Raw genomic sequence first — 13,495 nt, 5'->3', positions numbered from 1 at the left:
TCGCTGGCTCCCACCCATTTATTTACGTCACGTTTGAAGGTTCCTTTTGCTTAAAGGTAACGTGTAGGAATCGATGTTTAGGTGTCCGCTGCCCCCCTTGCACACTGTGCAGCACTGAACTGGTAAAATGCAGTGATTAAAATCACTATTTTAGCTCTTTTAAAAGAGCTTAAAATTCTATCTACACATTGTGTCAGCAATTTTGATAGCAAATTTCTAGACTGGGCAAAAAAACAATTAAAATAGGTTTTTCAAGCATTTGTGTCTCATTTCCTCAGTAGGCATTCACAACCAAGGAACAGAGTGACAGGAAGAGCAGAAGAGACCAACGCTGCCAATGCTGGGCTGGGGATATTGAAACAGAATGGTATGACATCACTCTGTTCAAGCTTTGGAACGCTGGCAGTGAAGCCAACGTGTCAATCACTGAGGAGGTTTGTCTTGCTTGGGGAAGAGTCCTCAAGCAGGGAAAATCCGTGATTGTCAGAGGGGAGGGGGCATGAGTGGACCTCATTAATGCCATACTGGTGGGTGAGCGGAGGCCAAGGTAAGTGTGGCTACAGGTTCCCTTTAACTGGACTGATGGTCAGCAGATAGAAAAGGTTACACAGTAATGTATATCAGCAAAAATTTAAAGTGCAATTTCATTTGAGCAAGGCCCTCTTCACCTAATGTTCCAATACGTCAAACTTTTTTTGTCATAATAGACTGCCCTCACTTGCCAATTGTACAGCATTGTGGAATATGTTGGCACTATATAAATAATTGTAAAAGAAAAAAAGGCCACAGCTCTCCTGCCATGAAACGTACCTCCAGACATATCCATCTTATTGCTCTGCATCGAGTCCTCTTGAGACTCCCTCTGCAACCACAGACAGACATTATTATTATTCCATTGTCTGAAGACATTTAATTACACTTGGCAGCATAGTAGGAAGGAAAAAAACTCACTGTAAATCCCATGTTGTTGAATTGTTTTAACATCGGATTCATCCAGTTTTCCTCTTGCTTATTTGTATTTTTCATCATTCCCTGTATAAAGAAAGAGAGAAAAATGTCAAGTGGTGAGTCAAATGTCACTTTGCATTGCACAGTTCACCCAGCTGGCAAAGTGTTAAAGGAGCTCTGTCACCTTCTGGGGACTTTGCATATTTTGCTTCACCCTCCCCCAAATTAATATTGCCGCTCTGTGTACAGTGGTGAGTTATACTTACCTGATGTCATCTCTCACAGACATCAACATCATCAATCTTAAGCTCCTGGAACTTCAGCCGCCAGGAGCACAAGTCGGTACTGCACTCTCACACATGCAAAAGACTATAACACTGACATCTATGGAGGATCCCACAGTTAGGATAATGCCTTATTGCCAAAGCTGTTGCTAGTGATGAGTGAGGAAATTAACAAAACTTGATAGCGGTAGCCATACTTTGTGTCAAGTTTTGTCAACTTGAGGATTTACCACCATCTTTTTTTATCCTATAAAATCTTTTGCCTGCTCAATTTGTTTCTCGCTTTAACACAAGTCATAATGCACACGTAGAGGTAGAGAACAAGGTAAGCAAACAGTAACATTTTACTTGTTGAGTAAACATATTTACAAGCCAAATATAACTGGTGCCTCTACCTCTCTGCTGCAGCTTCCCAACAACTAAAACCCCCAAATTACCTTTGTAGGCATTTTCTTCATATAGGGCGACCAGTTGTTTTCCTGCGATGTATTGTTGTTCCACATTCCTATCTCAAGCTCTTCCTCCTCCCAGTTGCTCTGACGGCCAGTAGCACAAGACATGTCATCCCTGCCCCAGCTCCCATCTTGCATAGATTTTGGACCTTGTTTGAAAACAGGATGAAACGTGTAAGAGGCAGAAGACCACATTCTAACACCAGGTAAAGCAGAGGAATATAGTTTAGTAAAACCATGGTTATAAATGCTCCAATCTTATTTCACACTATGAAGGGCTAATTAGTGACTTGTGAAGAATCCAGAGGTGTGCGCGCATGGCAGCAAAGCACTGTAATATTATTCCATTTATTATACTAGCAGTTGCTTGAATATCACAAATATAACAGAAATAAATGTACAGAACTTGTGCTGCCTAGTAAACCAGCGATATTCCTGCTCACAGCTTGAAAATTACTCATTTGTGAAAGGTCGGAATTGGGACTATCATGATCGGGGAGATAAACAGGCAATGACAAAGAAAAGAAAAAAAAAAAGAGGACTAAGAAAAACACAGGAGGACTACACAACAGATAATAGACGGACAAAGGAAGAAAGCTACAAACAAGAAGAAGGAAAAAAAGCAAATATTTGGGAGATATAGGTATAAGAGAAACACTACAGACAGATCAGGGAGAGGTGAAAGAATATAAGGTAAATAAACCCATATGAAAAAAAGATCTATTGTAGGTCCAGAAAGCAGGAAAAGTGATAGGCATGATAGACAACAGGACAAAATGCTATGAGATGAAAATTTACGGTAAATAGATCATAATGAGACAAGATCACAAAAGGACTGGAGAGAGTAGACTCTGCAATGGAAAAGGGCTGGAGACCACGAGGAAAGGGTGTTTTTGGTGCCTTGCCAGTCTGCTCACTTACTGGGTATATCGCTTGCACTGGGATTCCCCAGGCAATACATATAGCAAGCTGTACAATCGGTTTATAGCAGACAATGATATACAGAGAACTGTACTCAGCCTGGGATCAACTTAAACAATGCAAACATTTTGTTGAGAATACACTTCGATATTTCCAACAATATACCGCAAGTAAGAACATTTTCTGTACTCATAGGGAAAGTTTTAATAGATTTTTCTTTTAATTGAGACAGACTAGTGCATCAGCCCCTTTAATTCAAATAATTCTGGCAGAGAAATACATTCTAGTGTAAAGCATTTAAAATACAACAAGGGCTGGAGAACATACCAGGTTTGCCCGGAGCCTGCTGAGTGTGGCCCCATCCAGATGCTTCGCTGTTTTGGTTTCCCCAACCACTGTTACTTTCGACTGGTTTCCCCCATGCCGCAGTACCATTATCTACAGCAGGAGCTTGTGTGCTCACCCATGTTTCACCCCAACCTAGGAAAACACAACAACTTTAGTACTAAATACATATTGACAAATGCAGAAAATTTAGAAACAGACCAGGCTATCAACAAGAGGAAGCAAAGAGTGACAATCATCATTAACAGGAGTAGTCCTAGAAGATTGGAAGTTAGCGACTGTTGTGCCCAATCACAAGAAAGGTAGTAGGGAGGAGTCTGGCAATTATATGCCAGTAAGCCTTACTTCAGTAGTGGGGAAAGTAATGAAAACCATGTTAAAGGATAGGATTGTTGAACATCTAAAATCACATGGATTTCAAGATCATTCCTAACTAATCTTATTGATTTTTTTGACTGGGTAACTAAAATTATAGATCAGGGTGGTGCAATAGATATTGCTTACCTAGATTTCAGTAAGGCTTTTGACACTGTTCCAAATAAAAGGCTTATCAATAAACTGCAATCTTTAGGTTTGGATTCCAATATTGTTGAATGGGAAAGGCAGTGGCTGGGTGACAGGCAACAGAGGGTTGTAGTCAATGGAGTATATTCGAAGCAAGGCCCAGTTACCAGTGGGGTACCTCAGGGATCTGTACTTGGACTCTTTAATATTTTTATTAGTGATATTGCAGAAGGTCTTGATGGTAAGGTATGTCTTTTTGCTGATGATACTAAGATATGTAACAGGGTTGATGTTCCAGGAGGGATAGGCCAAATGGCAATTGATTCAGGTAAACAAGAAAAATGGTCAGGGTTGAGGCAGCTGACATTTAATGTGGATAAGTGCAAGATAAAGCATCTTGGACGTAAAAAACCCAAGTGGGCAGAGTACAGAATATTTGAAAGAGTCCTAACCTCAACATCTGAGGAACAGTATTGTGGGGCAATTATTTCAGATGACAAAGGTAGGCAGACAATGTAATAGAGCAGCAGGAAATGCTAGCAAAATGCTTGGTTGTATAGGGAGAGGTATTAGCAGTATAAAGAGGAAAGTGCACGTCATTGTACAGAATGCTGGTGAGATCTCGCTTGGAGTTTTGTACTGGAGACCGTATATCCATGAGGGTATTGATACTTCAGAGAGTTCAGAGAAGGGCTAAACTGGTTCATGGATTACAGGATAAAACTTACAAGGAAAGGTTAAAGAATCTTATGTATAGCTTGGAGGAAAGAGAGAGTGGAGATATGATAGAAACATTTAAATACATAAAGGGAATGAACACAGTAAAGGAGAAACCTATATTTAAAAGAAAAAACTACCACAACAAGAGGACAGTCTTAAATTAGAGGGGAAAAGGTTTAAAAATAATATCAGGAAGTATTACTTTACTGAGAGGGTAGTGGATGCATGGAATAGCCTTCCAGCTGAAGTGGTAGAGGTTAACACAGTAAAGGAGTTTAAAGCGTGCGTGGGATAGGCATAAGGCTATAATGGCTATAAGATAAGGCCAGAGACTAATGAAAGTATTTTGAAAATTGGGCAGACTAGATGGGCCGAATGGTTCTTATCTGCCGTTACATTCTATGTTTCTATCTGAAAGTAAAAAGTTGCAATGTTTCTGTGCCTTTTTTTTCCCCTTCCTTTTTCTTTGGAGAGGATTATGAAAAAAAGTTTGCTGGAAATGGTTACTAGAGGAAAACTTGATATTTTACTCTAGTGACTATAGCCAAATGGTCCCCGGGCTGGCAGACCACAGATCAATGAAACCAGCAGAGCTTCAGAAGAGCCAGGAGCAAGAGTGGGAACTGCTCAGGAAGGTATAATGAAAGCAACTGCTCACTCATTTGATTACATTTTTTTCTTCTTTAATGAAGTTGTCCCCCTCTCCCCTCCCAAGAGCAGTAAAAAGATCTTATGGGTTTAAATGTTTTTCCCTTTAAAAAAATGTAAAAATACACGGTCCTTAAATCAGCTCATATACATTGAATACTTCACGATGATGTATTCAATGTAGAAAAATGAAGGTATACTCGCCCCGACCTGTTCCAGCTCTGCCATCTTCAGAGCTTTGTGAAGGTTATCCCTCATGTAATTCTCATATCCATTCCACCCTCAGCTCCTCCTATGATCTTTTCATTTGCCCTGCTTGGGAATGTGTCCTCAAACCTCTTCAGTCACGCCGACACCCTGGCTTTGTTGCGTTACAGTGTCGGGTAGGTTGTTTCCATAGCAAAGGTTAGTAAGCTTGGGAGCGCAGAAGGACCACCTTTGGGAGGTCTATTCCACTATCCCTTGTGAGAAAGATTTTTAAACTGGTTTTAGGTATCCTTTAAGGGTTGCTAAAGTCTGCATTTATCCTATCATCTCTGCATGTTCCATCTGTTTAACATGAAGTAGCGCTCTTTGGGAAACGTTTTCCACTTGCCACCAATGCACCACCAGCAGAGGCTTTTAGAGAGCTTAACAGGAAAGTACAAAAACTGTAACAAACTCAATTCCTCTAAAACGGGACTGGCCAATACCTACTGTAAAATTTTAATATTCTATGGTCATGAGTTTCATTAAGACTTCCTTTAAGTTTCTTTGATTTTTGAAAGAAATTAAATATTTATAGAAATCTATTGCATAAACGAGGCACATTACAACACGCACATTAAGAAGGAATAAAAGGAAACAAAAAGGAAATTCAAATAGATATATTAATCTCTCTGAATTCCCCAGACTCTCACCAGAACAGTTGCTGTTGCTTTCTTTGTTTGGCACGGCACTTGATGGTGGGGGCATTTGATGTAGCTGGGATTGATGGTCTGCCCCATTGGTGGCATTTGGAGCGTTATTGTCCCACATGTTAACATTCCTGTATTTGTATTGACTGGGGTCACCCCAAGCTGAGGTGCCATCATCTATCTCCTGCTTGCGTCTGTTGGACTGTGGATATGAAGGTTCCCAACCAGACATCTCTTCTTCCTTTGATGCAGTTGGCATTGGTCCACCTAACCAACTAGATTGTTTATTGTGGTTAGATTGCACTCCCCACGATCCGTTTTCAGAGTTCTTGTTCCATTCCATTGAATTATTGGATTTGGGGTGATCACTCTCCGTTTGAGCTGGGCCATATTTGTTACCCTCCCCATTGCCTTTGCTGGGCTCAAATCCCTGGTTTGAGCTTACCTTAGAAGACTCAAATGTGTTATTAGAATATCCTGCATTACCCCAGGAGTTAGACCTACTAGAGTCATTCCAACCAGACATTGATCTGTCACTGTCAGAACTTGCCTTTGATCCACCCCATCGATTACTCTTAGAATTATCCCCAAAGTTATTACTATGGTGCCCTCCATACCCCTGTTTGACCTTTTGTGCGTCATTCCAACTGGATCTGTCCTCTTTACCAGTCCCTCGTGATTGATTGCTCTTGACCATTCCAGTAGTAGCAGCAAATTGATCTTCCCATTCCCCTCGGCTTATGGAGCCTTTGGCATTACCCGACCCTGTAGTAGGCTTTGGATCTCCCCGTCCAGATAATGATACGGTATCATTTCTGTTAGGGTTGTGTTTGCCCACCAATCCCCCTGAGTTAGTCTCTGACAGATATGGCATCCAAACAGCTGTTCCATTGTCAGTTCTGTCATCCCACAGAAAAGCAGCTTCTATTTCCCAGGGAGTGTCCTGTCTAATTGTAGTCGTTCCCCAGCCTTCGTTGCTCAGAACCCGAGGGTCCAGGTCTTCTTTAATTACAATACATTGAAATTCTGTTTCCTCGTCCACGTTCTGAACTACTGCACTCTCGACCCCAATGGCTTGCTCACCCTGGTTTCCAGTGCTGTCTAGGCTACCTTCAGTTTCCTCAGTACCTGTACTTTTGGCATATACCTTACTAGTCTCATTGGCTTTAGAATCTGTTGACGTTTGAACCCCATTCTCTTCCTCAGGATATTTCCGAGGGTTTGAAACTTTTCTATCGCTTTTTTCTGTGTTTTCTCCATCATTGGAATGCTGGTTGTTAGGCATTTTGTTCCAATCACCATTTGCTAAATTAGTGCCAGTGTTTTGTGCTGGGTTTGCAAATCTACGGTGACCTCCTCCAGAAGTCCCTCCATTTCCATTGCTCCAATGCATTGCAGTCCCATTGACTTTACAATTTGGACCATTTGTGGCCGTTTGGATTACAGTCGCATTCACAGTGTCATTAATAGCTTGCCCTTTAGGTACTGAATTTTTGCAGTTACCCCACGTAGTACCATATGATCCGCCATTTTTATCCTCACCATTGCTTAGGTGTGGACTGGAAGTGCCATTTGTAACTGAAGAGGCGTGAAGTGGAGAATGATTCATGTTGCTTGTATTCCAGCCCCCGTGCCCTGTAGAGTTAGGCAGTTCATTTGTCTGGAGTAAGCCAGCAGAGTTTGGTAAACTAGAGGTCATAAAGTTAGTAGTGTTATTTGGTCCAGTCATTTCAGTGTTATGGATTTGAGGTTGCACATTATAACCAGCCTTGCGTGTACCATTCAGTTCAACATCACCATTCTCCTGAACATTTCCCCAGGAGTTAGGGGCACGATTGCCCAGTTTTGGGTTAAGAGTACGATTGTTGTTGGGCACCTGGCCTGTAGTACTGCTTGGAACATTTGTGCCAGAATTACTAGACCCCTTTAGGGAATGTCCATTGCTTTCTAAAACGGGCCAGGCACCATGGTTACCGTTCATATTCAAAGTGCTTGAATTGAGAACTCCATTCGACGTATTTGCAGTACCCCATGCTTTGATTTTGCTGTGCCTGTTATCAGCTTTGCTATCAGGGACATCATGACATGTGCTTATCATGGATCCATTGGGGATTCCCCAAGGCCCATTAATACTTCCACTGCTTGCATTATTGCTGTTGACCAAATGTTTGCTCTGAGAACTATGCCCAATGCCATTCCTCACAGTATCCATTTCTTCAATCACCCCCCCAAAGGGCACAGAGTGGCTCTTTTCAGCTCCAGAGTTTGGGAAAGAGTCAATATGCATACATTCTGATGCCAAGTCTGAGCTGCTGCCAGTGATTGATGGCCACTCCTCTTTATCTGTGCCGTCTACAATAACTTTATCCCAGTTTGTGCCAGAATCACCGCTAGAAGAGACCGATCCCCAATGAGAACTTTCATAGTGGGATCCCAGACTACTGTGATTGAGATCTGGAAAGAAATGCATAACACATTGGTTATTAAAAAATAAATAAAACATCAAGCAAAATAAAGAAACCTATTTTCAAAATCAATATTGTATAGATACTTAATATGGAATATGAGATTTCTGGATCAAAACCAGCTTTTGCACACCGCTGGTTTTGATAATTTCTAAAGAAAATCTCACCAGGCCATAAGTACCATTCCATCCCCCTAATGGATAATATCTGTCAAATCTATGGCAGTATGAGCTTGCCTCACCCTAAATTTACAAGACACCTGTAAGAGCAGCCAGTACAAATAATAGCATGTTACGGAGATCGACTGCGGTCTTGGGCACATTATAGCAGAATAAACCAAAGCCATGCTTTGAAATATTTTCAGTGTTAAATGTAATATGGTCACTGCAGAGTTACATGCTTAGGACGGTTCCCTTATAGTACAGTTTTTAGAATAAAAAAATAGGTAAGGTGTTGCCATAATCAGGGTCTCATCAGATTAAGACATTTTAACAGCTTGGCTGAGTGGATAAAGTGTGTAAAAATTTAGTTAGTTATTGTAGGGGAAAATTTTAATTTTTTATTTTTACATTTAAATCTGACTTCAAGAAAACCCTTTTGGAAGAAGAAACTATCATACATTTTAATCCAAAGGTTATTCAGTATGTAACATGGATTAGTTGTGCAGTATGAGGTTGTATATTCATGCAATATTTACATTTTCCATAAATCCAAGTTAAACGTGTCTGCAGAAATAACAAGCACCTTTTCAAAGCAAAAAAATTATAACAAAGTTCAGAAAAAGTCCTTAATCCCATTGTTATTCTGCAAACCTATGTGGACACAATGAAAACCTTTAATTTAAAGTGTTCTCCAAACATGGGCGATAAATGTATTAATCTGGAGATAGTTCGCCTTGCAGTCATTTCATCATTCTCTATATATTTCTAATGGCATATTCCAAAATCCGTTCTGAAATAACTGTTAAACTAATCTGAAAATGTATTATTCTGAATATGAAATCTGGTTGTAAATAAAGGTACCTAGACAGACAGACACACACACACACACACACACACACTAAAACAAAAAATGTAAATTTATGAGTGTCTTTGTCAATTTAGAGAGCAGAGTGGATCCTTCCCTGGGGTCCAATCTGGCTGCTCTGATCATCTTCTTGCAGTTTCTCTCTGCAGCGATGCAGAGGCCAGAGTACTGTCATATTCCAGCTCCGGGCATCACTAAACCGCACACGAGGGAGCAGAGAGGAACTGCATAAATATTACTGCGCCCTTGCTTGCCATGTCCTTGCTCCAGTGTTCCCCACAGTGGCCGGCATAAATGCTCCCTTGGGAAATCGCCTTAGCTAAAAGGCTGACAAATCCCAGGCGCCCGGAAAAAAAATTCTAGTCGCCACGGCGCCTGGAATTTGTCGAGCCCTACTATACACCCAGCAGCTTGTTGACACACTTTGAAAATTGCATCTCACAAAAACGCCAACTATGCTCCATGCTCCTTAAACTTTATATTACAAAAAAAAAATAATAATTTCAATCACATATAAAAGCTGTAAGAATATTAGAGAGTGTCAAACAATACATGCAGTTTTGCAAGATAAAAGACATCAGAGCTCAAAATTTCCGCTATTTGGGGGGGCAGAGTCTGACCTGCAAGCTGACAAGGCGTGTTTTCTATGAGCTCCCTCCAGAGTGAGTTCAATTACAGCTAAAACTGCAAAGAAATAGTGGCAAACAGCTCAGAATCCAGTACAGCAGGCATCTCTACTGAAGTGGATACTGTGGGTCCCGAAATACTCCTTTGTGCAAATTTCTACTGCTAACTGGCAATCTGCGGCCCACAGGGATTGTGAACCCTGCGGCTGGGAGAGGCGGCCGTTCTCCCGCTTGGGACCACGCTGAAACCTCGCTTTTACTTTACATTTTGCACACGTCTATTAGCCTATGGTAACTTCTTCACTTTTTAATATGCCAATTCTGGACGTGTAAACTCAGCCTGTTTATACCTTACAACAAAAAATAAAAATTGCTGTTTCTCTGAAAAAATTTCCACTTGTCATTGACGAGTGGGAATTCAGTCACGGGTCTTTAAATGCCAGTAAGGATTCTCAGGGTTTTTTACAAGCAAGAATCTGCCCCATCGCCATCCAACAACAAAATCAGGCACGGTTTACTTGAAACACAGACTGGCCACATGCTAGACAGTGAGTGAGAGCAATCACAATTAACTTTCTCTATTCCTCATAAGAAGCTAATAAAAATCAGTCCAAAACTATTTTTAAATCAGAGGTCAAGTAGAAGATTTGCAGTGACAAGAAAGAATAAAAATTAGACATTTTAAGCCCTGATTATTTAATATAAAAAGTTATCCCCTCCCTCAATAATTAACCACAAAATGAAGTAAAATTGTGGAAATTAAAAATAATTGCCTTTTTGTTCTAATGGTATTTGTTTTTGCTTTCTACATATTTATATAGTAGCTATTCCTATCCCAACTACAGTATATTTAGATGCATTAGGGGCCTTATTTATTCTCAAACTCACTGTAAACATTTGTATGGAACGCTTCTGTTTTAAATAAACCTCTCACTGCATCTTGCTTATACATACGAAAATACGTCTGACTTGCCTGGAGCCATCCTGAAATGTTAAGCGTGCACGTAAAAAGTGGAATGAGGTTCTAGCAGCAGGTCTTAAAGCTGCTGTCGCCCAGCTATTCATGGGAAGTAACAAAACAGATTCCAATAGTACAAAATCATTCAGTAAAAATAAACGGGCTTTGTAAACAGCAGCAGTGACGTGAGGCCCAAAAGGACAAAGGGGAGGGGCTGGATGTAAAAACTGCTAGCTGGGAAAAGGAGACAGGTTTGGAAATGGGGGTTTAGAGGTTTCTATAAATAATACTACTGGTCCCAAAGTACTATTTCTTTTCTGTAGAAAGTTACTGACATACTTTACCTCTATTCCAAAATTAACGAACCATGCAAACAAACCTTCGTTTAATGCCTTAACTCTGCAAGTTTCTTAAAGAGACATTCTAGGCACTGTAATCACAATACTTTACTGAAGTGGTTATGGTGCCTGGAGTCTATTGGCACCCACAGTTTAATGTTTAACAGTTTTCTAATGGTTTGACACAGCATTAGGGACCCCAGGCACTCAACAGTGGAGCTCCCCTCTGCCGCTTGGTTTAATGCTCAACCACAAGCCCAAGGAGCAGAGACAGGCTTAGTGTGTTAACCGAGCACGCTCGTCTATCAAAATTGTCCACCTCTACTGTGACTTGGTATTGGAAATGACACATTCCACCTTAGCCATTTCTCCACTGGTGGGGGAGGCACAAGACCCAGTTTTAAACCAAACTGTAAAACTGAACAATGGGATAGATTCAGGAAACTTCAGACACCATAGCCACTTTAGTGATGGTGCTTGGAGTATCCCTTTATGTTTCTGGGCTTTATGGAAAAGGGAATAGCATGTTAGTGTGAATAGTATGAGAAAAGATATAAAGCCAACAGGTACAGATTCTTGCTTACTTTCAGCTGTGGTAATTAGAAAATGTATCACCCCTTTTACATTATACTATAAAAGAAGATATGGGTAGTTAATCAATCTGTTTTTAAACATTTTCCAAAGAACGTTCACTTTTGGGCACTCTGTTCTAAAAGTTTTTCCACTTTTCCTTTTGGTGGGCTACAAAACGAATGGGAGTCGCTTCCAAATGCGCAATGCCACTACCACTGAAATCTATTGATTTCATTCTATTTTTAACCACATTTCCTGAAGGTTGGCTGAGGATCAAGGTAACAACAGTTCAAAGTATTGCAATCAAGTCAACAACTGCTGAGGAAATTGGCTATACTAGCATTTAACATGTCATATTTCATGAAACCAGGAGTGTAATAGAATAGGTCAAATATTCCGTCCCCATCAATTGCTTAGAAATAAAAAAAATGTAAAAATCCACAAATAAAAACTTCACACGATTACAAAAAGCACGAGTGGAAGCTGTACAAAACTGGCGTTAACATGCAAATCGGCTGCAGTCGTCAACACAAACATTAGCGGAGAAGCAAATAAGACAAGCAAATATACTAAGCACCTTCACCCGGCATATGACCACAAAACACCCACAAGATTTAAAAAGAATTATAAATAAATGAAGATACAATAGAACAAAATTGATAATTCACCTAGCTGGTTAGGGGAGTGACTGACCAAATCCCGAATGGGAGGCATGCCTATAAAAAGCAAAGAAAACAAATAAAAGGGAGGGCGCGTAAAGGGAGGAAAAGGGGGAGTGGATGAAGGGAGGAATGGAACAGGGGGAGTTATTTTCTATATCTCTATAAAGCCAATTACTTAAAATATATGAAATACTAAAATAGTACACAAAAACTAAACCAAAAATCAGATATACAGCAGCAGAGGATTCAGACTTAAAGTTAAAATGTAGCACTATTGCATCAATTTAGAACAGGTAGGATTAAAGTCCCACAAAATAAAGAAGAGCAAAAACTAATTGACAGGTAGGAAGAGAGAAAAATAAAAGTCTTAGTTCATTAAGTATTCCTCTGCGTTTCCCATCCTGCCCTGCTTGCTCCCACATCCCAGACATGTCCTATCTCTAGCTCCACTGATGAGATCTCTCTATCATGACTTTATAAACCAGTCCCGTATTTCCAGGCCTTTGTTTGACTTGACAGATTTATTGGTTGTGATTCTTTGCCCTCTTCTTTCTGCATGCAATAAAAAAATAAAACCCCTATCCCTCAGTCATCAGTAAGGAACAGAACAGCTCCTTGAAAGCAGCCTGTAATACCACCTAGCTTTAGGTCGTCATAGCGAACACTTTCCCTTTACCTGGTTGACTTTTGCAACTGTCCTTCACGTTTTTGCCTTCTGTATGATCCGGACACTCTACAGGGTCAAATGTGGACTCTTGGTTTAGTAGGTTAGAGGCTAACCCCACGCTGGCCGCAGTGGACGGTAGCTGCTGACCACGCTTCAGAAGATGTTTCTGTTCGTGGTGTCGGAATCGAGGTGGTACTTCGCGGGGCGGATAACGAGGCACCGGTTGCAGACTGTTTGGTATGAGCCGCTTGGCATTATTATTTTGACTGCTGGTTCCTGTGGAAATGCCAATAATCCCGATGACAGGCTGAGGCTGGCTTAGTATTTGATCTGGCACTGTGTAGTAAATGATAAAGAGTAATATAGAAATTTAATAAACTCCAGGAAGCATTAACTACTAGATTGTCATTTATCTGAGTAGCTCAAATATCAATGAAATAAAATGACGTCATTAAAGAGCCA

At 40.6% G+C, this 13,495-nt stretch overlaps 1 protein-coding gene across 9 annotated transcripts in view; it reads right to left on the bottom strand.

Annotated features, from left to right (window-relative positions):
- The window catches only part of TNRC6A (trinucleotide repeat containing adaptor 6A), a 76,200-nt gene that overhangs the window by 25,529 nt on the left and 37,176 nt on the right, over window positions 1–13,495 (bottom strand). For 6 of the 9 annotated variants that reach the window (XM_063430511.1, XM_063430513.1, XM_063430514.1 and 3 more), the window contains 7 exons: window positions 13,043–13,369; window positions 12,373–12,420; window positions 5,722–8,172; window positions 2,933–3,085; window positions 1,670–1,833; window positions 952–1,032; window positions 811–862 (listed from right to left, as the gene is read on the bottom strand). In XM_063430511.1, coding sequence (XP_063286581.1) covers window positions 811–862; window positions 952–1,032; window positions 1,670–1,833; window positions 2,933–3,085; window positions 5,722–8,172; window positions 12,373–12,420; window positions 13,043–13,369 — 3,276 coding nt within the window. The remainder of the gene's footprint in view (window positions 1–810; window positions 863–951; window positions 1,033–1,669; window positions 1,834–2,932; window positions 3,086–5,721; window positions 8,173–12,372; window positions 12,421–13,042; window positions 13,370–13,495) is intronic. The other 3 variants (XM_063430512.1, XM_063430519.1, XM_063430518.1) reach the window with 2 other exon arrangements.

The sequence above is a fragment of the Pelobates fuscus genome, chromosome 8 (assembly GCF_036172605.1).
Source record: "Pelobates fuscus isolate aPelFus1 chromosome 8, aPelFus1.pri, whole genome shotgun sequence".
Taxonomy (NCBI): Eukaryota; Metazoa; Chordata; class Amphibia; order Anura; family Pelobatidae; genus Pelobates; species Pelobates fuscus.
Note: the sequence above shows the minus strand (reverse complement) of the source record. Positions and strands in the feature narration are given on the sequence as shown.